Source organism: Schistocerca gregaria, chromosome 7 (genome assembly GCF_023897955.1).
Source record: "Schistocerca gregaria isolate iqSchGreg1 chromosome 7, iqSchGreg1.2, whole genome shotgun sequence".
NCBI classification, from domain to species: Eukaryota; Metazoa; Arthropoda; class Insecta; order Orthoptera; family Acrididae; genus Schistocerca; species Schistocerca gregaria.
Genome location: NC_064926.1, coordinates 315,119,048 through 315,142,536, shown reverse-complemented (window position 1 = coordinate 315,142,536; position 23,489 = coordinate 315,119,048). Strand labels below are relative to the sequence as shown.

The following is a 23,489-nucleotide window of genomic DNA, read 5'->3' as shown; positions in this document are numbered from 1 at the left end:
GTTCCCAAGGACAACCTTCATGGTGTGATCGTCCACAGTTGCTGCATTTCAGATCTGCCTTGCAGCAGGATGACATATGCCCACCGTGTAAACATCCGAAGCACCTCATAGGCGGTGGAGCATTTGGTTTCACATTGGGTACATACTCCTTGGCTTGTGTAGTAAGGAGTTTCCAGCTTAGGTGACTCAGAGGGCTACCACCATTCAGGTACCAGGTGAACACCCCCCCCCCCCCCCTCCCTCAATGTAATGGCTACTGTGCTGGGTTTTGGATGCAGTACTTTTGCAAAAAAGGAAGGGTGCAAAGGAAGAAAGGCACAAAAGGTAGAAAACAGGCCCACTGAGCGACCTTCCCTGCACGATCTGCACTCCTGTGAAACTCAGGAAAGGAGTAGCAAGTCAAATTCAACAAGGGTACAATACAGTTAAGAATGAAAAGTTGTAGTGTGGGAATGGAAGAAAACAAGTGTGCAAAATCACAAACCAGATCCAAGTACAATCGGCACCAAGAAGAAAATCCAATGGAAAGACAGAGAGGAAAAATGAAAAGTAGAAGGTTGGTAAATGAAATTGGACAGATAAAAAATCTACTCACCAAGTTACTGCAGGAGAATACCCATTTATATGGTATTACAGTATGCAACCTTCCGAAGCCACTGGCTCCTTCTACTAGCAGAAGATTTGAAGGAGAAAGAAAAAGGGTGAAGGAGAAGGGCTGGTGTGTTATAGGAAAAGAGTAGAGTTCGTAAAAGTCACCCTGAACCCCCGGTCATGGGAGACTTACAGGACAGAATGAAAAGGGAAGACTGATCAGTCTCCCCTGACCTGGTGTTCTGGGTGACTTTTCCAAAATGCATCCCTTTCTTTAAACCTCACCAATCCTTTTCCTTCTCCTTCAACCTATTGCTTGGAAGAGGGAGCCACTGGCTTCAAAACCTTGCAAACTGTAATAATTTTTACTTGTGTGTCCTCGAATCATTGCCTGTTGATTATATGTTTTATCTATCTGATTACATTATATTTTCAAAAACTGATTATTTTTGTTGATACAGTAGAAAGTTAAATTTGTAGCATAGAAAGGGAAGAAGCACTGCAAGGGCTGCGGCCTCATAGTGACCAAGCACATACTCAGAAAATAGATGAGAGTGTTCTGAGGGAGGGGATTATTGAAGGTCATTGATTTAGCTCTGGAACTGTAAATTTGCCTGAAAGAGTAGTTAATGAAATAATAGTCACCTCTCTGCTGGTAAATCACACTGATATTGACACACATTTTGGACAGAACATCCTTTGCTGTATACTACGTATTATTTAACTGCCTTTTTAAAAAATGTTAGTCTTAGTTATCTTGTTCTTTGCCTTGGTCAAATTTATCAAACAATCTAATTCATTAGTAACAGATATGGTTTTGAATTATTTGTGTAATTTTTCTAAGTACATATAAGTTAAATCTGCATCTTGTTCTATGATGATGAACACAGCTTTTTGTGGAATAATTACTCTTGTTTAACATTATGTGCAAAATGGATTGATAGCTGCATTAAACAGTTTCTTACAATGAGTGTATTGGGGGCTGACAACATATAATACAGGCTCAGCCCAAAAATACACTTTAAAATATTTCTTACATATTAATTCAATATATGTAATTAAAGACGATAAGGTCACCAAAAACTATTCCAAAATCAAATCATTGGAGTTTGCAATACTAATCACTGCAATAACATCTATCATTTTATAGGTGGTTAATGTCAATAACCATTGAGAGAGTGGGCCATGGTGAGTAAGGTGGATGTGGATAGGCAGGGACACTTTTTCTGGCCAAAAGCTCATGAATCAGAAGCAGAGTGTAGCACAGCATGTTGCCATGATGAAGAAGGAAGCCATTAGCCCATTTTTCTGGTCTCATTCTTTTTACATTGTTTTGCAACCTTTGCAGTACACCGCAGTAAAATTCAGTATTTACTGTTGTTCCCCTTGGAATGAACTCTGATTGCATTACGGCATCACTAAAAAAGTGAAATTTATATATTTCAGGTTCATACCCACAGACCAGAGTTTCATCTCCAGTTACAATTTTGGACATGAAGTCTCTATCTGAATGAAGACAATCATTCAACGCCATGCAAACTGACACACAATTTTCTTTCTATTCATCACTCAGGAGCCTGGAAACAAATTTTCCACACACTCATCTAATTTGGAAATTATCAGCTAAAATGTATTGTAAAGACCCATATGAGATGCTAACAAGGGAACCTCCCCATTGCACCCCCCTCAGACTTAGTTATAAGTTGGCACAGTGGATAGGCCTAAAAAAACTGAACACAGATCACTCGAGAAAATAGGAAGAAGTTGTATGGAACTATGAAAAAAAAGCAAAATATACAAACTGAGTAGTTCATGTGCAAGATAGGCAACATCAAGGACAATATGAACTGAGGAGCTCCGTTGTCCCGTGGTTAGCGTGAGCAGCTGCGGAACGAGAGGTCCATGGTTCAAGTCATCCCTCGAGTGAAAAAATTTTTATTTTCAGACACTCATCAAAGCTCAGGCACTCACACATAATCAACTTCGCTCTCCAAAATTCCAGGACATGTTCAGATTTGCTTGGACATAAGCAGGATTTGACAGTCTACACATGGAAAAATTTTAAAACTTTAAAAAAATATGTTTTGACAGAGCACAGGGAAAACTGTGCGACTGTGAAACTGTTGCATTCATTTGTTGCAGTTTATGTGACAAACTCTTATGTTTTAATCACTTTTTTGGGAGTGATTGTCACATCCACAAGAAAACCTAAATCAGGCAAGGTAGAAGAATCTTTTTACCCATTCGCCAAGTGTACAAGTTAGGTGGGCCGACAACATATTCCTGTCATGTGACGCACATGCCGTCACCAGTGTCGTATAGAATATATCAGACGTGTTTTCCTGTGGAGGAATCGGTTGACCTATGACCTTGCGATCAAATGTTTTCAGTTCCCATTGGAGAGGCACGTCCTTTCGTCTACTAATCGCACGGTTTTGCGGTGCGGTTGCAAAACAGAGACACTAAACTTATTACAATGAACAGAGATGTCAATGAACGAAGGGACAGATCATAACTTTGCGAAAATAAAGAAAGTAAACTTTTCACTCAAGGGAAGACTTGAACCATGGACCTCTTGCTCCGCAGCTGCTCACGCTAACCACGGGACCACAGCGCTCCTGAGCTCAGAACGTCCTTGACGTTGCCTGTCTTGCTAATGGACTACTCAGCTTGTATATTTTGCTTATTTTTTTCATAGTTCCACATAACTTTTTCCTGTTTTCTTGATTGATCTGTGTTCAGTTTTTCAAGGCCTATCCACTGTGTCAACTTATAACTAAATCTGAGGGGGGTGCGATGGGGAGGTTCCCTTGTAAGTTCTTTGCTAAGCTCTCAAATAGTTATTTGCCTGTTTGAACAAACAATTTTTGCCACTTTTTTTTGTTGTCTTCTGTTTTTTAGGTTAATGGATGCCCTGAACATAGCTCATCTTCAACCAAATATTTTCATCTTGTAAATCACTCATACCATTTGTAAGCAGCATTCAGAGTTACAACAATATTGCCGTACACCAAAACATTTCTTGAATTTCTTTGGTACTTTTTGCAAACTGCATTGTTCAAAATCCACACTGTGCAGCAGACGTAATAAACATAACCTCACTCTAGCGGCTCTGGATGCTGGCTGAATGTGCTTCAACTTGATGCTGCCTGTCTCAACAGAACAGGCTATTGGACAGATTACATCAAATGGTTGTAACATGAGCAGTTGCTGCTAAAAAAAATTCACTATCCATATTTTTTATTACACCTTGTACACCTCCTTTTAACTTGCTGTATTCACATCTTCACATGTCTAAATGTCCGGTTCACTCATCTGACAAACACATTTTCCTCTAAGTTCTGAAAATGATGCCTCAAATGTAAAATACTGTTTGCTAATTTAATGACTAGATATACAAATGGTGTAACTGTTTGTTAAGTTATCCTGTGATCACAATGTCTCTCATCACTTTTGTAAACAAGGGAATGTGCAAAATGTTATGATCGCCATTTTACTAACAGCCAACGTGTTCCCTATATTTTTGCATATTTCACTCTAAAATAACTTAAATACAGTCATTGGTATAATTATCAAATGAAAAAAATACTGGGTCCACATGAACAACAGCTTCAGTCATTGCAGTGTGAGTAATGTTTGAGAACAGTTCTTGTGAAGAAACAACAGTCTGGCTAAAAGTACTTTACAAATGGATTACAAACAGTCTTGACCACAAAAACATTTATTTCGATGGTAATCAGTTTTGGTCAGTATTTGACCATCCTCAGAACTTCATACTACTTTCATACCACCTACCATCATGGTATGAGGGTCTCAGGTTGATAAAATACAGACTGAAACTGGTTACCATTGAAATAAATGTTTTTGCAATCAAGACTGAGGGTAATCCATTTTTAAAGTACTTTGATATGGAACAGTCAGGTTCCATTTGTTATTTTTTTCTTAAACTTATATAACTCATTACAGAAAATAAATCATATTTTATATTCCAAAATGAGTCAATAAACAAATTACTTCCTGCAACTTATATGTGCAATGATCACAAGAAAAACTAGAGAATTCCTTGTACCCACAGAGGTTTACTTTCTTTCTGTGTGCCATTCACAAATGAAACATGGATGGGAAAATGTTTTTGATACACCCTCTGCCACACACTGACTTGTGCAGTACAGAAGTAGAAATAAACTACTCAAAAATCGTAAGTACAGATCTGTCAGTAAACTGCTCAAAAATCCTAAGTACAGGTCTGTCACTTAAGTAGTCTCAGAAAAGCTAGTGAGCCTACTTACCATTCTTTTTGCAGTCTTCATTTTGTTGGAAGTAGTTTTCTCTCTTCATAAAATATTGAAATAGTATATGCATAGAAATATCAGCAAAAGTTCGCTGATAAGCTGCACCCCTCACATATAAGTTTTCTGTAGATGCTGTAGAATGTAAACATAGAACGTATTCTTAGTATATTTGTAATGAAAAATCTCTCTTCAAAATTAAACTTTGTCATTTCCAGTTTCTATATGATTCACTCACAACAGAACTGTAGGAATGTCTTCTTAAAATGCAAACAACGAAATAAATTATATTTTATAGAATATATAGGAGGTCTCTTTCTGTGACTCAGAGAGCATTATTTGAAATATTTCAACCAAATATGAACAAAACTCCAAGACAGGATCCATCAAATGATTTTCTTACCTGAAGGATGTCAATAAATAAGTATTCTAAATATAAATTTGCCAAGGATAAACACCATTTATATCTATTTATTTATGCATTTATTTCACCTTCAAACTCTCTCTTACATCTAAGCAGACATCCTTAGTGAGTCATATTACAACATGCATAAAACAAAAAATATAACAATGATATAGTACTGACTATATAGAATTTAAGAAATGTCAGTCTTATAACACTGTGCTAACCGATTTCCTCATTACAGTTCTGTAGAATGTGAGTAATGAGATCGAACATTTGCCGTGCCCACATTTCTATTTATTTAATAGAAATATATGGCAGCAGTATAGAATAAATCAGATGTGGAGAAGAAGCTGATGGGTCTGAGGAAGAGTGAGAAGTAATACAGTAAGATTAATATATGAGAAGGAAAGAAGAAAACAGAAATAAATAGGGACAAGAAAAGCAGAGACTGTTCACATTGTTACAGACATACTGGTTCTCTATCAAGCAGTAGGTGATATTACAAAAGAGAAGTTGTGCCAATGATAAACAGATAAAGTTTTAATCTCCTCTCGAATAAAGAGTAGTTTTTGATAAGCTACAGGTTACAGGATGCTTTATTCCACAGTCATATCACTGAAACAGAGAAGATCGAGAAAGAGACTGTTATGCAAAGATACAGCCAAGATGCTGAACATGTCCAATCTGGTACTGGAGTTCTGGAATGATGAAAGGTACCTGATATGTAAGGAGAGTTATGAGGACTCCAGTGGCTATGAAACCAATGAAGGAAACAGACCATAGGGAAATCATGTCATCCATCCATACACATCCACACCGACTCTGCATAGGAAAGATTGACTTCATCATCTACTCAAATGTTACACACATAGTGTATACAAACATTCATAGTAAACTCAAATAGTCTGCCATTTCCAGTATGCATGCCATGTTGAACTATATCACAATAGTAAAGATTTGGCAGGATTAAAGAACTGAGAGTAATCCCATGTTGCTATACAGGGCAAAATCATAACAGAGTGGTATGCCACTGCCTACTTATGAACAGTACAATGTAGGTAACTACAATAAGGGAAGGGTGTAATGAAGTTGTACATTGCAGTAGGTTGCAGCAGGCTTTTAGCAAAGAATTTCAGTGTAGGTCAGTTCAAAATGAGCAGTAAAAAAAGACTCTTGCTGTTAGGCGGTAGCAAGGGAGGGGTGTAGGCCAAATGGTACAGAACAAATTAGGAATGAAGCCACATGCTAGCCTTAACAAGGTGACAGAAGACATAGTGAATTTGTGCAAATATTTTGGTTGTTTGGTTGTGTTCTGCTTTAGGGCGCAAAAAAAACTCACCCAAGTCAAAACTATAGAACATGAAGACAGAGAGGAGTTAAAAAATGACTACATGTCAGTCCCAATTGACATAAGAGAAAACAGCTAAAAATAGGGACATGGAGAAAGAGCTAAAAAAAGACACCATGCAGAAACTAAAAATTAAATGGCTTTCACCATATTGCTTTGGTGGATAAAAAGTAAAACACGGTCGACAGCCCATGCGTCATTTGCTAAAACAGCTGATAACCCAGATGGCAAACACAAGTGGGAATGTAAACGGTTAAAAAATGGGGATTCCGTCAGGGAGTGACACAGTTAAAACTTGTGCACAATGTTTCCAAAGTGGTTGGGTAGCGCCACTTATCAAATGATGATGTCTAAAAAGGCAGTGTCCAATATGTAGCCTATTTAAAATGACCTCCTCCCAGTGGGAGGGCCGAGAGGCGGTTGTCCAAGTCTCTGGGGTAGGCTTAATAAGCCAGAGCTTATTCCATAAAGGGAGGACCATTGGCGATGCCAAAGGGACACCATCTCCTGACAGATGGCAACACAGAGAGCATCGGAGGGAATGTAGGAACTAGCGGGCTGAGGTACGAGGACTGCAGCCTTGGCAGCTGTGTCAGCAGCCTCATTTCCTGGCAGACTGACATGACCAGGAACCCACATAAATATCACAGTGGCTCCACCAAGAGTGAGCAAGTAACAGTTTTCCTGGATCCGTTGCACTAAGGGATGGGTGGTGTACAGCGCACATAGACTTTGAAGGGCGCTGAGTGAGTCTGAGCAGAGGACACAATTGAAAAGTCTGTGTTGCTGGATGTACTCCGTGGCCAGATCCAGGGCGAAGAGCTCAGCTGTAAATACTAAGCAGTGTGCTAGAAGTGGAAATCGAAAGACATGGGTGCCAATGATGAAGGCACACCTGATCCCACAGTTATTCCGAGAGACATCAGAGTATATGAAGGTACTATTGCTAAGTTCCATGCAAAGGTTGTGAAACAGAAGGCAATAGAGTGAAGCAGTAGTAGTGTCCCTAGGAAGGGAATGAAGGCCGAGGTTAACATGGGCCACTTCACGAAGCCAAGGTTGTGAAGGGTTCACACCCACTGGGAAAGTTGCAGGTAGTGTGAAGTAAAGCCACTGCAGCAAGTGCCAAAAGAGGACTACAGGGGGTAACAGAGAAGAGGGATGTGCCCCATACTGCTGATCAAAAGTATCATCAAAGAAGGAGGCATAGGACGGGTGGCCACAGACAGCAGACAAACGGCATGCATAGCTGCTGAGGAGAAAGTCACGGAGGTAAGAAAGTGATCATTCAGCAGCATACAGACACTCAACCGGGCTAGTGTAAAAAGTGCCAGTTACCAAATGGATGCCACAATGGTGGATAGTGTTGATAATGATGTATGAGCAGTGGATGTGCAGACGCATAAGCATAGCACCCATAGTCGAGTTTCAAATGGAAAACGGACCAATACAAACGGAGGAGGGTGGTTCGACCGGCACCCCAGGAAGTACCATTGAGGACATGTAGGACATTGAGGAACCGTGTGCAGGGAGGACCAAGAGCCCCAGGAATTTCATAGTTTCAATGAACAGAAGGGCAACAGGACCAAGATGTAAAGATGGTGGGAGAAACCATTTGCACCACCAGAAATTCATAGAGACAGTTTTGTCAGTGGAAAAATGAAAGCCATTGTCAATGCTACAGGAGTAAAGAAGATCAAGACATTGCTGAAGACGCCGCTCAGTGAGACAGGTCCATGGAGATCTGCAATAGACGGCAAAATAGTCAACAAAAAGACAGCCGGAGATGCCCGGTGGGAGACAGGCCATTATAGGGTTAATGGCGATAGCAAAGAGGACAACACTCAGGACGGAACCCTGAGGCACACCATTTTCCTGGATAAAGTTGTCTGACAAGGCAGAACCCACACATGCCTTGAAAACTAAGTCTTTTAAAATTCCTGAAGGAAACAGGGCAGACAGCCACAGAAGCCCCATATGTAAAGAGTACAGAGGATACCAGTTCGCCAGTACATGTCGTAGGCCTTCTCCAAATTGAAAAACACAGCCACAGTATGGGATTTCCACACAAAACCATTCATGACATGGGTGGACAAAGAAATGAGATGGTCAACTGCAGAACACCATGCTCAAAATCCACACTGTGCATTTGTTAGTAAATTACGAGACTTGAACCACAATACCAGCTTGGCATGAATCATACATTCCATCACCTTGAAAATGCAGCCGGTGAGAGAGAAGGGGAGGTAGCTAGAAGGAAGGTTTTTTTGCTTACTGGGCTTGTGTATGGGTATGATGGTGGCTTCACACCAAAGTCTGGGAAATGTGCTCTCTGGACAGATGCGGTTGTATGTGTTAAGCAGAAAGTGCTTGCCTGCAAGAGAAAGGTGCTGAAACATCTGAATGTGGACAGCGTCTGGCTGTGGAGCAGAGGGTTGGGATGAACTGAGAGCATGATCTAGCTCCTTCATAGTAAAGGTGGCATTGTGGCACTCCCAATTCTGAGAAGAGACGGGTATCACCCAAGAACTCCCCTGCTCATTTCCAAAGGAAGAGGGAAGAGCTCGAAACTTCCGCAAAATAGCAGCCCAAGGTGTTGGAGATAACAATAGGGTCCACAATAACATCGTCTGCTATTGTAAGGCCAGAAATTAGCGAATGGATCTTGGGTGCAGGGAGCCATTGGAGGTTGACCCACATGACAGAGGAAAGGTTGGAACTGATAAAAGAACTAGTGAATAAAATCCAGCTAGCTTCTTTGCTATCCCAAAGCATGCGATGACACTTTTTACATATCTGTTTACAATGAATGCAGTTTGCCATCGTAGGATGATGGTTAAAATCGCACAGAGCACATCTCTGTGCACGAATTGTTTCGCGGCATGGCTCAGTCCACCAAGGGACTGTCAGAAGGTGTGGTAAAGAAGAAGTACGAGCAATGGAGCATTCTGCACCAGTAAGGATAACGTTTGTGAGATATTCCACCTGGTCATCACAAACGGGGAAATCTTGTTCTTCGAAGGTCGCCAGGGAGGAGTAAAGCCACCAGTCAGCCTTAGTAAGCTGCCATATGGTTGTGCACACAGGTGGGGTAGGAGTCAGCAAACGGAGAGTACATGGGAGATGGTTGCTTGAGTAGGTGTCAGAAAGAACGGAAAAACTCAAGATGACGGGCAAGCTGGACAGTGCAGAAGGATAGGTCCAAATGGGAAAAGGTGTGCAAGGAGTCAGAAAGGAAAGTGGGTGCTCCAGTGTTAAGGTAGAAGAGATTGAGATGCTTAAGGTCAGCCAAGAGGGCAGCTCTCTGACATGTTCTGGGAAAACCCCAAAGGGGATGATATGCATTAAAGTGACTGAGTAGCAGAAAAGGGAGAGGTAGCTCGCCAATAAGGTGAAGGAAGTCTGCCCTGGTAACAATGAATGACAGAGGAATATAAATGGTACATAGAGAAAAAGTCAGGTGGGGAATAAAAAAGCGAACAGCAACAACTTGAAGATGGGTAGCCAGGGAGATGGGTTGACTATGAATGTCATCCTATATGAGCAGGATGATATCCCCACGAGATGGATTGCCGACCTCAGGGGGAAGGTCAAAATGAACTGGAAGAAATGTGAAAGCTAAAAGCGGTCATAAGGGCGCAATTTCATTTCCTGAAGGCAGAGTACAAGGGGATGCTGTGATGCTATAAACAGCCGCAAATCCTCTTTGTGGTACCAAAGGCCGAGAACGTTCCATTGGAGGAGAGTCATGATGAGAAAAAGCTGTAGGGATGTCACATCGGTAGCTGCTGAGTGACAGATTGTAAAGAGTCGCTGCTACAGGGCACAGAAGCAGGATAATCCTGCTCCATGGGGTCAACCGAAGCATCACCTTGCTTGTGCTGTCAGTCTGTGGAGTCCAACACTAAAAAACGCTTGGTGGTGCACACTGGTGACACAGAGACCAGCTGGGCTAAGGTATCATATGGCAATATCATTGAAGAAGATCTCAAGATGGTGAAGGAAAAGACCGTTTGCCTTTGGTGGACTTCTTCGGGCCTTTCTGGTTAGAGGAAGACTCAGGTGTTGTTTGGCTGGAGGGACATATGAAGTCTTCACAGGAGTACCCCTTCTGGCCTTTCCGGCCTACCAGTTGTGTAGCTGGTGGCTTCGCCCCTTGAGGTGAGAGTCTGATGGCTTGTTGCACAGCTGGAAGGGGGGATGACAATGCTACCTTGACACTGGGCGATTTCACAACCTCAGAGCTGAATCTGAGGTCACATGTCTACGTGGCCATGTCCTCCATGGAGCGAGAGGTAGCAAGAACAGAACTGTAATTTCCAAACGGGAGAACACAGGGTAAGCGACTAGCCAATTACTTGCATGTGACTGGGTAAGGCACTTTCTCTTTTACCCAGATCTCTTGGGAAGCCCGCTCATAAAGATACACAGTAGAATCCCAAGAGGATGCGGCATGGCTGCCATTGCAATTGATACAGTGAGGAGAAGGAGGCAGACAATCGCCCTCGTGCACAACCCTAACGCAGGTTACACATTTGGCTAGGTGTCGACAAGATGTTCTAGTGTGGTTGAAATGATGACACTGGTGGCAGTGCATCAGGTTCCGAATGTACAGCCAGACTGTGATAATTTCATAGCCTGCTTCGATCTTGCATGGAAGCACCATTCTATCAAAGGTGAGAAAAAGAGTGCAGGTGGGCACTAAGGAGGAATCTACCTTTTTCATCACCCGAAGGACAGAATGACACCCTGATCAGAGTGGTAACATTGGATTTCGGCATCGGTTAGACAGTCAAGCAGCCTAGTGTAAATAACACCATGAGAAGAATTCAGAATTCTATGGGCCTTGACACGAACAGGGTAGCCATGGAGAAGAGAGACGCCAAGCAGTTGTTGTGCTTGAGAATCAGAAGTAGTCTCCAAAAGCAAAGTGCCATTCCGCAAATGAGAGCAGGATTTCACAGGGCCATCAACTGGGTCAATACCTTTCTAAATAATAAACGGATTTACCACGGCGAAGGACTGACTGTCTTCAGTACGTGAGACCAAGAGGAACCATGGTGCAGTGGCAAGGGTCTTTGAATCATTAGCCTCATTATGTTTACGTTTCGTAGACACTGATTGTGAAGATGAGTGGCTCGTTGGGAGAAAATACTCCAAATACTCCATGATTGCCAGCGTCTCTGATGACGTGCTCCTTCCAACTGGGGACCCCCTTTACAAGGGGGCGCACTCTCCTTAGGTAATTGTTCACACTTTAGGTCACACCTCCCGAACACCTGACAGAAGGACCAATCAGCAATTTGGGAAGGTTGCAGCTCAGGCAATCAACCCTCCCTGGGCCTGGCCTGTGTACCAGGGGTATGTGCGAAATCTACCAGTCGATCCGGGGCTTGGAATCATGCATTACCCAGTCCCTTTTATGTGTCAAATACATGGGCTGGTCTTCAGGAGTGCACAGGGAGGAAGAAGAAAAAGAGGAATCTCAAATGCTGAAGCAGAGGAATGAGAAGAGAAGGCATTCAAAGATGGGAAAAGGGAGCAAAAAACAGTAGTGAGGCTGTTCTTACATCAGCGACAGACAATGCAGAACATTCCCAATAACACCCCAGACATGCTCCCCAAGTGAGGGGAACAAGAACAGCAAGAGGATAGACCTGCAGCACAGAAGGATACAAGTGCTGTAAAGACTGGGTCCCCATTGTAGCCAAGCATGAACCCGCCAAAGAGTGCTGAGTCCCCTGGAGGGACAAAGATTTCAGCAGAGAGGATCAGGTTATTGTAATAGAGCATTAGGGGGAACCAAGATGAAACAGGAGCAGCAGCTACAAACAAAAATGTGAGTTTTGTGGATGTCCTGCAGTGCTATGCCCTGGGTTAATACTGTTGAGGGTCGTGTGAACACTGAGTTGAGCAGACTACTGCTAACAGAAATGAAATCGCATATGAGTGAAGTGCATGTTGCTACAATTGGGATGTGGGGATGTACAAGACATAGCCTACAACTAAATAGGAGATGGAAGAATAGGTTCACTGAGTTTCTTGGAGAAAATATATAGAGGGTGTCACCATACAAAGCAAGATCACTATGGTTACTGGTGTCAGAGAGGTGCCTTTATTCAGTTAGAATCACAATTCAGGCACCCTGCTTTAAAAAAAGTCAAAATAACAGAAGAGCCCCGCAAAATGCTTTAGAATGTACAGAAAAGTAAGGTTAGCTTATCCCATCAAAATATTAGAGGACTGAGTAATAAGGGAGAAGAACTTCTTCCCTGTACAGCAAATTTAAAGAGCTCTGAAAAGATAAACATCCTGTGACTATTTGAGCACCACATAACCACAGGATTAAATAAGTTACTTATGAAAAAATACACTTTAGCAACTTACTAACACAAAATTAATATGGGAAAAGCAGGAGTTGTTACGTATACAGTGTGTTCAGAATTCCCGTTACAAACTTCTAGAACTTGCTGACGGGAGTGCGTACATAATATTTTGAGTAGGAAGCCATGTCTGGTAGCACAAGGTTTCCATTCTACAATGGTTTCAACTCGGATGTGTAATGCATCCATGTCTGCTGAGGGACAGAGAAAAGTCTCAGAGTTACTTCTCATGCTATACAATAGTGTAGACACGATGATGTATATTGTGTCAGACAATCACGTGATGTCATGTGCAAAGGTAATTTATGAGACTGCTGTACACATAGAGGAAGATCTGCTGGCACAAGTTCTGGTCGCTGCACTAAAAATTGAAGAGACACGAGACGGGAAAAAGAGTGCATAGCACAACAAGTACAATGTCTGCAACAACTTTCTTAGTTGCCATATTGAGCCACTGTTTTAATGCATCAGTACTGTCTTGCATGTACAGTATGCTAGGATCTTTTTTGTAAACTCATAATGTTTAAGCTTTAACACAAACAAATGTACTTTAGTGATACATGCAATATTTCGTTGTGTTTTCTTTCAAATTTGTTTCCCAATAATTGAACTGTGTCATGTTTAATTCAATTCCTCGAGCATAAATGGATGAGTTAAACATCTGAATTGAAACCATCACAGAATGGAAATGGTATGTTTCCAGATGTGGATTCCTATTCAAAATATTATGTACTCACTCCCCTCTACAAGTTCTTGAAGTTTGTAATTCAAATTTCCAAACAACCTATATTACAACAAAACAAAGGTTCAAAAATGTTGAGACAAGTAGATTTTGTAGTGATCAGCACATAGAAGTGTGTGCTTGTGAGTTAACAGTTAAAAATAGTTCACTTTCAACTGTAGATGTACACAGAGCTCCACTGGGAAAATTGTGAAGTGTTTATGAGAAATCTGGATTCCTTACTATGGTATCTGTCAACAGTGGCAAGCAGTTAATAGTCTGTGGTGGCTTCAATGTAGATTTTCTAATGGATACTGCTACAAAAAATGATCTAGAAATTTTATTTGGATCCTGCAATTTGATTTCAGTAATTTACTTTTCAACACGGGTGGATAAGGACAGTAGGACCCTAACTGATAGTTTTTACTTTGCTGAAGCTCAAAGCACGAAAAAAGCAGTTTACCCAGTAGCAAACGCTCTATCTGATCACATTGCACAGTTAGTTAGGATAAATAAGATAGCATCTTACAGTACTGACACTCCTCAGTGGAAATCGGTTAGAACAAGTTCAGGAGAAACATTTTCATGAATAGTTTGCAAGAAATGAACTGGGAAGAAATTTATAATGAACCAAATACTAACAAGCAATTTAATCTGCTCCATGATAACTTAGAATCATTATTTAAAAATAGCTTTCTGCATAAGCTAATCAGAAAAGACATTAGTAAGAAAAGTTATTTTAAAAAATCAAAGAACATGAACATAACATCACACATTAGTAATTCAGACAACATGCTTAAGGTTGTAAGGAATTTAGTGCAATGAGAGACAGGAAAAGCCACCAAAGATTTAACATCGTTACTAACTCAGTGAAAGGGCTATCAACGATGAGCCACAGGTAGAAAATATATTTAATAATCATTTCTTATGCATAATAGAAAGTACAGGAAAAAAAGTTCAAGAGAAGAATCACAGTAGTATGTTCAAACAGCAACTCTTATAAAATTCAGTCACATGAATGTGTCGTCAGCTTCTTCTGAAATTAAGAAAATTATGCATTGTAACTCTTCAGACTTTCCCGGCGAGATCTTGACATGTGGAATAATCGGGTCTACTGCCGGATGCTTGTGTCACTCTGGCACAATATTTCAGCCACGTAACTTGTTGCCTTCTTCAGGTGCTACCTGAGACTGCCGTACTGGAGGATCTTGTCCTTTATTTATGCCCAGAGTGTGCTGGGTGCTCCCTTTGCCATCTGCAACAGCTTGGCGCTGCTTGTAAGGTGTTGTCTCTTCCCCGGTGCTCCCTCGCACGTCAGTGCCGGACTTGGTCCCCATCTGTGGCAGTTCTCTGTGGCCCGTCCTTTGCAGGCGCCCCGTTTGCGTCCCGCGCCTGCCTGGCTCTGCTCCTGAGGTGTTGGCACTTCTCTGGTGCTCTGACAGTCGTCCGCGCCCGGCTGGTCCATCATCTGCAGTCGTGGCGGCTGCCAGAGGCCCATATCTCCTCAGGAGTTGCGTTCGCGGTCCGCGCCCGCCTGGCACTGCTCCTGCAGTGTTACTACTTCTTGAGGAGTATCTTGGTTCCTTTCGTTGGGCCCTGATAAGCTTCAGAGCTGGTCCCCAGGCCTAGCTGAGCTCGTAACCACTGTCTCAGTTTATTATCAAGTTGAGCGCGGACGTCCAAGGGAGTACCGCGGGAGACAGAACACATTACAAGCAGCGCCAGGTGGATGCGGACTGCGAACGGAGCACCCAACGCGAGACGGGCCTCACACAACTGCCACAACTGCAGATGGTGGACAAGGTGGGCGCGGACGTCCATTGGAGCACCAGGGAAGTGCCAACAACTTAGGAGGAGTGCCAAGTGGGCGCGGACCATGAACGGAACGCCATGTCAAAATTACACATTCTCTCCAAAATAAAAACTCACCTGGATTTGATGGCATTTCCAATAGAGCACTAATGATTTGTTTCCAAACAATAACCTCATTCTTATCTGAAATATGTAATTCATAGCTAACTCAAGACATTTTTCCAAACAGACAGATATATGCTATCGTCAAATTTCTCTTTAAGAAAGGTGATAGGAGGAATGTTACGAACTACTGACCTCTTTCACTGCTGAAATCATTTTCCATGATTTTTAGAAGGTAATTTATTCTAGAATAAAACCTCATTCGAGCAACTATAATATACTCAGCACATCAAGTTTTGTATTTCGGAAGATTTGTTCTACTAATTATGCCATTTACATGTTACTCATCAAATTTTACATACATCAAATAATACAACAGCTCCAGTTCCTAGTTTCTTTGACCTGTCTAAGGCATTTGACTGTGTGAATTGCAGTATTCTCTTACATATAATGACACTGAATTGATGAAAAAAATCTATTCACCAAGCTGAGACTGAAGAACAAAATATAAAAGGTGTCAAAGTTCGCAAGATTTCAGTGCCATGGACACCTTCCACTGGCAGAAGGGTTCTATGGGAAGGAAAAGGAAATGAAGCAAAAGGAATGGTGATGTTTAGAAAAAGGGGTAGAATTCGGAAAAGTAGCCCGAACCCCAGGTCAGGTGAGACTTCCTGCACTGGAAATTTCCCCTGACCAGGGTTCTGGGTGACTATTCCGAACTCTACCCATTTTCCTAAACATCATTAATCCTTTTCTTTCACCCTCTTCCTTTCCCTTCCACCCTTCTGCCATAAGAAGTACCTTCTGAATCTGGAAGCTTGTAAACTTTAATACCTTCAATACATATGTTCTCCTGCCATTGCTTGGTGAGTAGATTTTTTTATATATCCAATTACATTATATTTTCAAAAACAGAATATTTTCATTGATAGAGTAGACAGTACTCTCATAGATAAATTAATGATGATGAAGTCCCATACTCCTTTACAGAGCATGGGGGAACATCACAGGAGACCTGTGCCACCATACTGGGAAAGATAAATTAAAGTTTTATGGAACTGATAGTATAGTCCACCAATGGATAATGTCACATCTTACCAAAAGAATACAGAAACTTGTAGATAGTTACTCAACCAATGTAGCAAGAGGACATTATTCTGACTGAGGAGATATGAGCTACAGTTTTTTCCAAGGCTCAATCTTAGATCTACTATTATTCCTCATATATGTAAACGATCTTCCATCTAATATACAACAAGCAGAATTAGCTCCTTTTGCAGATGGTGCAAGTGTTGTAATCAGTCCAAGCATACACGCAGAAACAGAAGAAATTGGAAACATTGTCCTTAAAAGGACTATTCTGCGAATAGTCTCACCCTCAATTTCAAAAAGACATGACATATTCAGTTCTGCACACCTAAGAGTATTACGCCAATGATACACGTAGCACATGATGAGCAAATATGGTAGAAACTTCAAAATTCTTAGGTGTCCACATTGATGAATATTTAAACTGGAAGAAGCACATTTTGGAATTCCTAAGACACCTTAGTTCAAGCATATTTGCACTTAGAATCACTGCAAATCTTGGGGAGACACACATTAGTAAGTTGACATATTTTTCACATTTTCATTTAGTAATTTTATACAGAATTTTTAATATCTTATTCATCCTCAGCAACTGTAGTTATATATATCAAAATAATTAGCAAACAGTTTTTTTATGCAACTGGTTGCTGATTATTTTAATATATCATATGGAACGATGTTCAGAGGAAACTCATCTTTCTAAAAGAAAGTCTTCATTGCTCAAAAGTGTGCTGTAAGAATAAACTGTTGTACTCATGCACAATCATCTTGTAGGCATCTGTTTAAGGAGATGGACATTCTGACTACTGCTTCACAGTATATTTATTCCTCCTGAAGTTTGTTTTAAACAATCCATTGCATTTTGCAAGGAACAATGATGTACATAATTACAATACCAAAAGGAAAAATTACTTTTATTACTGCACATTAAGGCTGCCTTTAGCACAAAAAGGTGTGCGTAATGCTGCAAGTAAGATTTTTGATCCTTTACCCAGTGATATAAAATGTCTGACACAGACAAATTAAAATTTGAAAACTGAATTGCTAACTCACACACATCTGTATATTTTAAAAAACAAAAAAAAAAAAAAAAAAAAAAAAAAAAAAAAAAAAAAAAAACAACATATTTACCAGTTAATTTGCATGTTAATGAAAATGACCCATTCCACAATATTATGATTTATCGTGCACAATGATGAATGGAAGATGAAACTACCTAACTTACTATACAGTAATGTGTTTGTTTACATTGTTATGAATTACTATGGAATTAAATGAAGACTGCAGATATAGAGTCTACATCTCTCAAAGAGCATACACTAGTTATGAAGTTCAACAAACAAAACTAATGAATGGATTAGCATTAACAGCATCAAACACTACCACAACAGGACCAATGGACTTATGAAGTGCCTTTGCTAAGACACTGATTTCATATTCAGAAGGGTGGAATTTGCTCTGTCTTGGAATCCTGTTTTCGGTTTTTCTCCGAACTATTTATTTCCATTTTATTATTTTCATAATGATGACAAATTCAGTCATGATTCCTAGGTGAATAAATAAATACATTCTATGGGGGACTCTGTAGAGGTTTCAAATTTAGCTCTTCATATTGGCATGCAATCTAGTTATCGTAAACAGCACATAATTACCACCCCTCACTCCTCTTGGTCAATTACCTGTGATGAAAAATGGTCCATCAAAGGATCTGAATTGATTACTTCCAGGTTGAGCACTAATGTAAAAGCAACCATATTCCTCAAGTGTGGAGGGCTCATATCAACCAGGACTAACAAGGGATACTGAACATACAGAAACAATGGTCACTGATTTGTTTGATCCTCTTGAGATCACCACTAAGACGCTGAATACTCTGAAGTGGTAGTTGCTTGTAGATAGACGCCAACTATCCTGTGAAAGCCTGGTTACAAAGTTTTAAGAAACAATATTAAGTGAGGAATCGAGGGATCATGAAGTCAAGCTTTGACTGATTACAGCATGTGCAACAGCATTTAAACAATCATTCGTCCAGTGCTCCATACATGGATGGAATGGCAAGAAATCTCAATGTGTGATACAGTGCAAAGTACCCTCTCCCATGAACTTCATAGTGATTTGCAGAATATAGATGCATATGTAGAAGCAACATTGGCTATGAAGGTAGGTACAAAAATGTTATGTGCTGTTAATAATGGTGTGTAGCAGCTCTGTGGGTAGACCTACAGTTTATGGAGAACATCTCATAGCACTTCTCTGGATGTGAGACAAGACCACAAGACCAGAAGGGAGAAAGACTTGAGAAATATCTCAAATGCATGATATTATTAAAATCTAGAAAGGGACTAAAACGCTCTTTCCTTGCAAATAAAGAGCTAGCCATGAAAGAGAAACAACTATGATCAGTTCCTAATTCTCTACAATGTTATAATCTGTGTGCAAGATAATTGACCTAAGAACATTGATGGGAACTCTCTCCTCTTACTTTACTATGCTCTACTAAGTGCTGCAACTGTACAGTTTATCACTTTGAAAAATGACTTCAATCACATCTACATGCATATCCTGCAAGCAACCATATGGTCCATGGTGAAAGGTACCATGTACCATTGCTAGTTATGTCCTTTGCTGCTCCACCTATAATGAGAGCAAGGGAAACACAATTGTCCATATGCTTTCATAGGAGCCACAATTTCTCTTATCTTGTCTTCACAGTCATTGTGGATGTCAACAGCAGTAAGTTCATCCTGCAGCCTGTCACAAATGCCAGATCCCTGAAATTTCTTAATAGTGTTTCACAAAAAGATCATCTTCCCTCCATGGATTCTCATCTGAATTCACAAAACATTCCTGTAATACTTGCTTGTTGACTGAACCTAACACTAACAAATTTGGCTAAACACCTCTGAACTGATTCCATGTATTGCTATAATCCGCACTGGTGGGGGACCAAACACTTGAGCAGTACTCAAGAATGGATCACACAATGAATTTCACACATTTGAAAAGAATGATACAATTTAAGCAGCAAACACTACAGCAACTCATGGTTTCTGTACGATGCAGAAAGCAAAGTTATATTTCCTTGTTACCCCAGATAATGCGAAATCTACGATTCTCGATCATATTTTGAACCCAAAATGTTGCTCTCTCCGTTTTGTCAGTAATTTCTTAATGCTGCTGATAAGTCACTAAAAATCATCCAATATCTTGTTTACAGCTATAACAAGCACTTCTCAGTCATTTATGTTTGTATATGTACAAAGACAGAGAATGTACTTCTGCATAAGACAGGACATAATTTTCTTTTCTTCTCTTATTCAAATGGACAACAATTACAAAATTTAGTCAATTAAATTTCGGCATGCAGCCACACAAATAAAATTTCCTCCACTGATATTTCAGCCACGTATTATTTGGCCATCCTCAGAATGAGTCACAAGACTTGTGACTCACTCTGAGGATGGCCGGATGACACGCGGCCGAAATATCAGTGGAGGAAATTTTATTTGCATGGCTGCATGCCCAAAATTTAATGGACTATTCATTACGCCGTGAGAAGTTGAAAATGCACAATTACAGATTTTATTTATGAAGTTACGAGTTTCATCTGTAACCTATGAAGGCATGCTGAAAAGTAATGCCTCGGAATTTTTTATGTGAAAACTCCTAAAGCTTTGTAAATAAAACAAACATTATTAACATTCTACATTTTTATTCTCTGATGTCTACATATTTATTTCTCAACACAGTCACCTTGATGATGAAGACATTTTGCCCAATGAGTCACTAGTTGGTTGATACCATGGCTGTAGAACATTTGAGTTTGTTGACAGAGCCATACCATAGCCTCAACCCTGTTTGCACCACTTGATCACTATCAAAGTGAAGTCCTTGGAGGTATTCTTTAAAGTTTTGAACACAGAAGAAAATTGGAAGGGTCAATTTGGGACTATATAGAGGATGACTGATGACAGTGAATCCAAGATGATCGATTTTTGCAGATGTCGCAGCACTCATGTGTGGTCTGGCATTGCCATGCTGAACGAGAGGACGTGTGGGTGAACTCTTTGAATTCAAAATTCGATTACAGACACTGTTTCTCACACACCGACATAGTTACATTACACACCAGCACATTACATGCTACAATTCAGAACCCTCTGTTGCAAATACACAGTCATGAAGAATAAAGATGTAGAATGTTAATAACATTTGCTTTATTGTAAAAGCTTTAAAAGTTTCCACATAAAAATTCTGAGGCATTACTTTTCAGCAAATCCTCTTACAACCCTCTTCATTGTAGTGATGAATGTCTCATATTTCCATGTGCATGAGGAAAAAATAATCATTTCACTAACTGCAGCATTCTCCTAAACATCAATTATGTCATGTTTCATACGATAATAGGAAAGCAGTACTCAGACGAAAGATTGGTTTGAATACCACAGTGCACTACTAGGCATGATCCTATTGGAAGTGGAACACCCTTGCCTTCCTCTGACCTCTAAAATGACTTACCCGACAAATACTAAGGGGACCTTAGCTTACTGTAGATGCCAAGTCATGGTGTAACTGACATTTTTCAAATTAACCAATCATTTCTATAGGTGAAAGAAGCAAAAAATAACTGAAAAATCCTAGTATCACCCAACAATTGAACCCCTGTGATTTGGATTTGCTGACACTTATCCCTTTAGTGACTGAGTATAATATCCTCTCCCACCAGCAGGCTACATGCCTAAGCCAATCAACTTTCTGCTAAGTGCCTGAAACCAAGAAGGGATATAGAGTTCATCATTTTCACTACACTTGAGGTTTTAAAGCATCAGGTTGACACTTCTGGTAGCGTCTCTGCCACTTTAAAGACAATTTTGGTGTCAGATGAAAAATTCCATGGCTGCGTGTTGCTTTGGCAATCTAAACTAACATACATGTAGGTACTTTAGGAAAGCATGCTGTTTGCAGCTCCTAGGTAGATGACATTTGCGCTTCAAAAGGAAAAAAAATAACATCTAATGCTGGTACAGCTGAATGGCTCTGGTAAACTGTTTCCCCCTATGGTGGTAGTAAACCTGTTAACATATCTCAACAATGAGATCATAAGATATGGAGTACTAACTCAATTTGTAAACATTGGGAAAAAAATCTTCAGTGAATCTGAAAAAAAGGGGGGGGGGGGGGGGGAATAGCTCTAAGCACTATGGGACTTAACATCTGAGGTCATCAGTCCCCTAGACTTAGAACTACTTAAACATAACTAACCTAAGGACATCACACACATCCATGCCCGAGGCAGGAATCGAACCTGCGATCTTAGCAGCCGCGTTGTTCCAGACTGAAGTACCTAGAACTGCTCGGCCACAGCGGCTGGTGGTGAACTTGAAGCTAGCATTTCTCTTACATGGTTTAGTTCTTATGTGTTATCATGCCAATTATCTAATCAATATAACCATATATTTCTAAGTAGTCACACACTCACAAATATGTCTAGAGGATTCTCTAAATATACCAATAGAGCTGCAGACCTAAACCACCCCATTTGCATCTCTTTGTCAGTTCACTTCAAATTCCTGTGCAAAGAGCATCTACTGCTAGTTCTCATATGTCACATTAACAACAATTCTTACCAACTGTAAACATACTTCTGTTGAAACTTCCTGGCAGATTAAAACTGTGTGCCCGACCAGGACTCAAACTCGGGACCTTTGCCTTTCGCAGGCAAGTGCTCTACCATCTGAACACTTGCCCGCAAAAGGCAAAGGTCCCAAGTTCGAGTTCGGTCGGACACACAGTTTTAATCTGCCAGGAAGTTTCATATCAGCGAACACTCCGCTGCAGAGTGAAAATCTCATTCTGGATACTTCTGTTGGTTTCCTGCCATACACATCATTTCAATTACGTCATCTGCAGACCACCTAAGTAGAAACCAATTAGCCCAATAACAATCATAATGTATGAGCAACATTAGTTCTATTTATGTGTCAGTATCCTCAGGCAATCACAAGGGATCCAGGGCATTGAGGTATGATGGCTAGCTCTGACATAAGTAAACAGTGTTTTTTATTTATTTTTCGTCACAGAATGATGATTATTTCTTTATTCTATTCTGCAGCCCATGTTAATGTACTTCAATTTCCCAGAAAACCACTGTGCTTACTGTTCTATTGGTTTACATGTACTAAGGCATGTCATTTATTGAGCTTAGTGTAGCCTTGTGCTGGTTTAAAGGAAGTTGGGAAGGGGGGGGGGGGGATATAGAATGGTTGTCTTCTGCTTTATGAATGTTTACAGGTATAAATAATGACTTTCCTTTCAAAATATTTAGTTTGAAAATACAAATTTTGAAAGAAAGGTGTTTTATAATTTCAAAATCTATAAAGTTTTTCTCCTTTTATGGGTACTTCCTTTACTCCATTACTGCAGACAGCACTTCATATTAATTTCTCAAGTTCATTATATATATTCTTCACTCTTTTGAGAATAATCACTTGTGCTATATTGACATCAGTGATACAGCCATTCTGCACTGACCAATGACATCACCATCTGCACTGAATGGAGGCTGTTTGGAATTACTGATCTATAGTATAGCCCAAGGTCTGGTTTACGATTCTCCACGACAGTTTGTCTGCAAGTCAGCAAAGCCAACAAATGTGTCATGACAGCCAGCTGTTTTTTTTAATGAAGGTTGTCACATTGGTTTGTATAGTAGCCTGAAGATTTGGTTAGTATGGAATGTGGTAGTCTG

The 23,489-nt window shown here is 40.3% G+C and overlaps 2 protein-coding genes across 4 annotated transcripts in view; both read right to left on the bottom strand.

Annotated features, from left to right (window-relative positions):
* LOC126281804 (uncharacterized) overlaps positions 1–23,489 on the bottom strand; it is a 312,553-nt gene that overhangs the window by 100,339 nt on the left and 188,725 nt on the right. The window lies entirely within an intron of this gene.
* LOC126281803 (S-phase kinase-associated protein 2-like) overlaps positions 1–23,489 on the bottom strand; it is a 151,578-nt gene that overhangs the window by 122,083 nt on the left and 6,006 nt on the right. For all 3 annotated transcript variants that reach the window (XM_049981018.1, XM_049981019.1, XM_049981020.1), the window contains exon 3: positions 4,881–5,015. In XM_049981018.1, coding sequence (XP_049836975.1) covers positions 4,881–4,901 — 21 coding nt within the window. In that variant the 5' untranslated portion in view covers positions 4,902–5,015. The remainder of the gene's footprint in view (positions 1–4,880; positions 5,016–23,489) is intronic.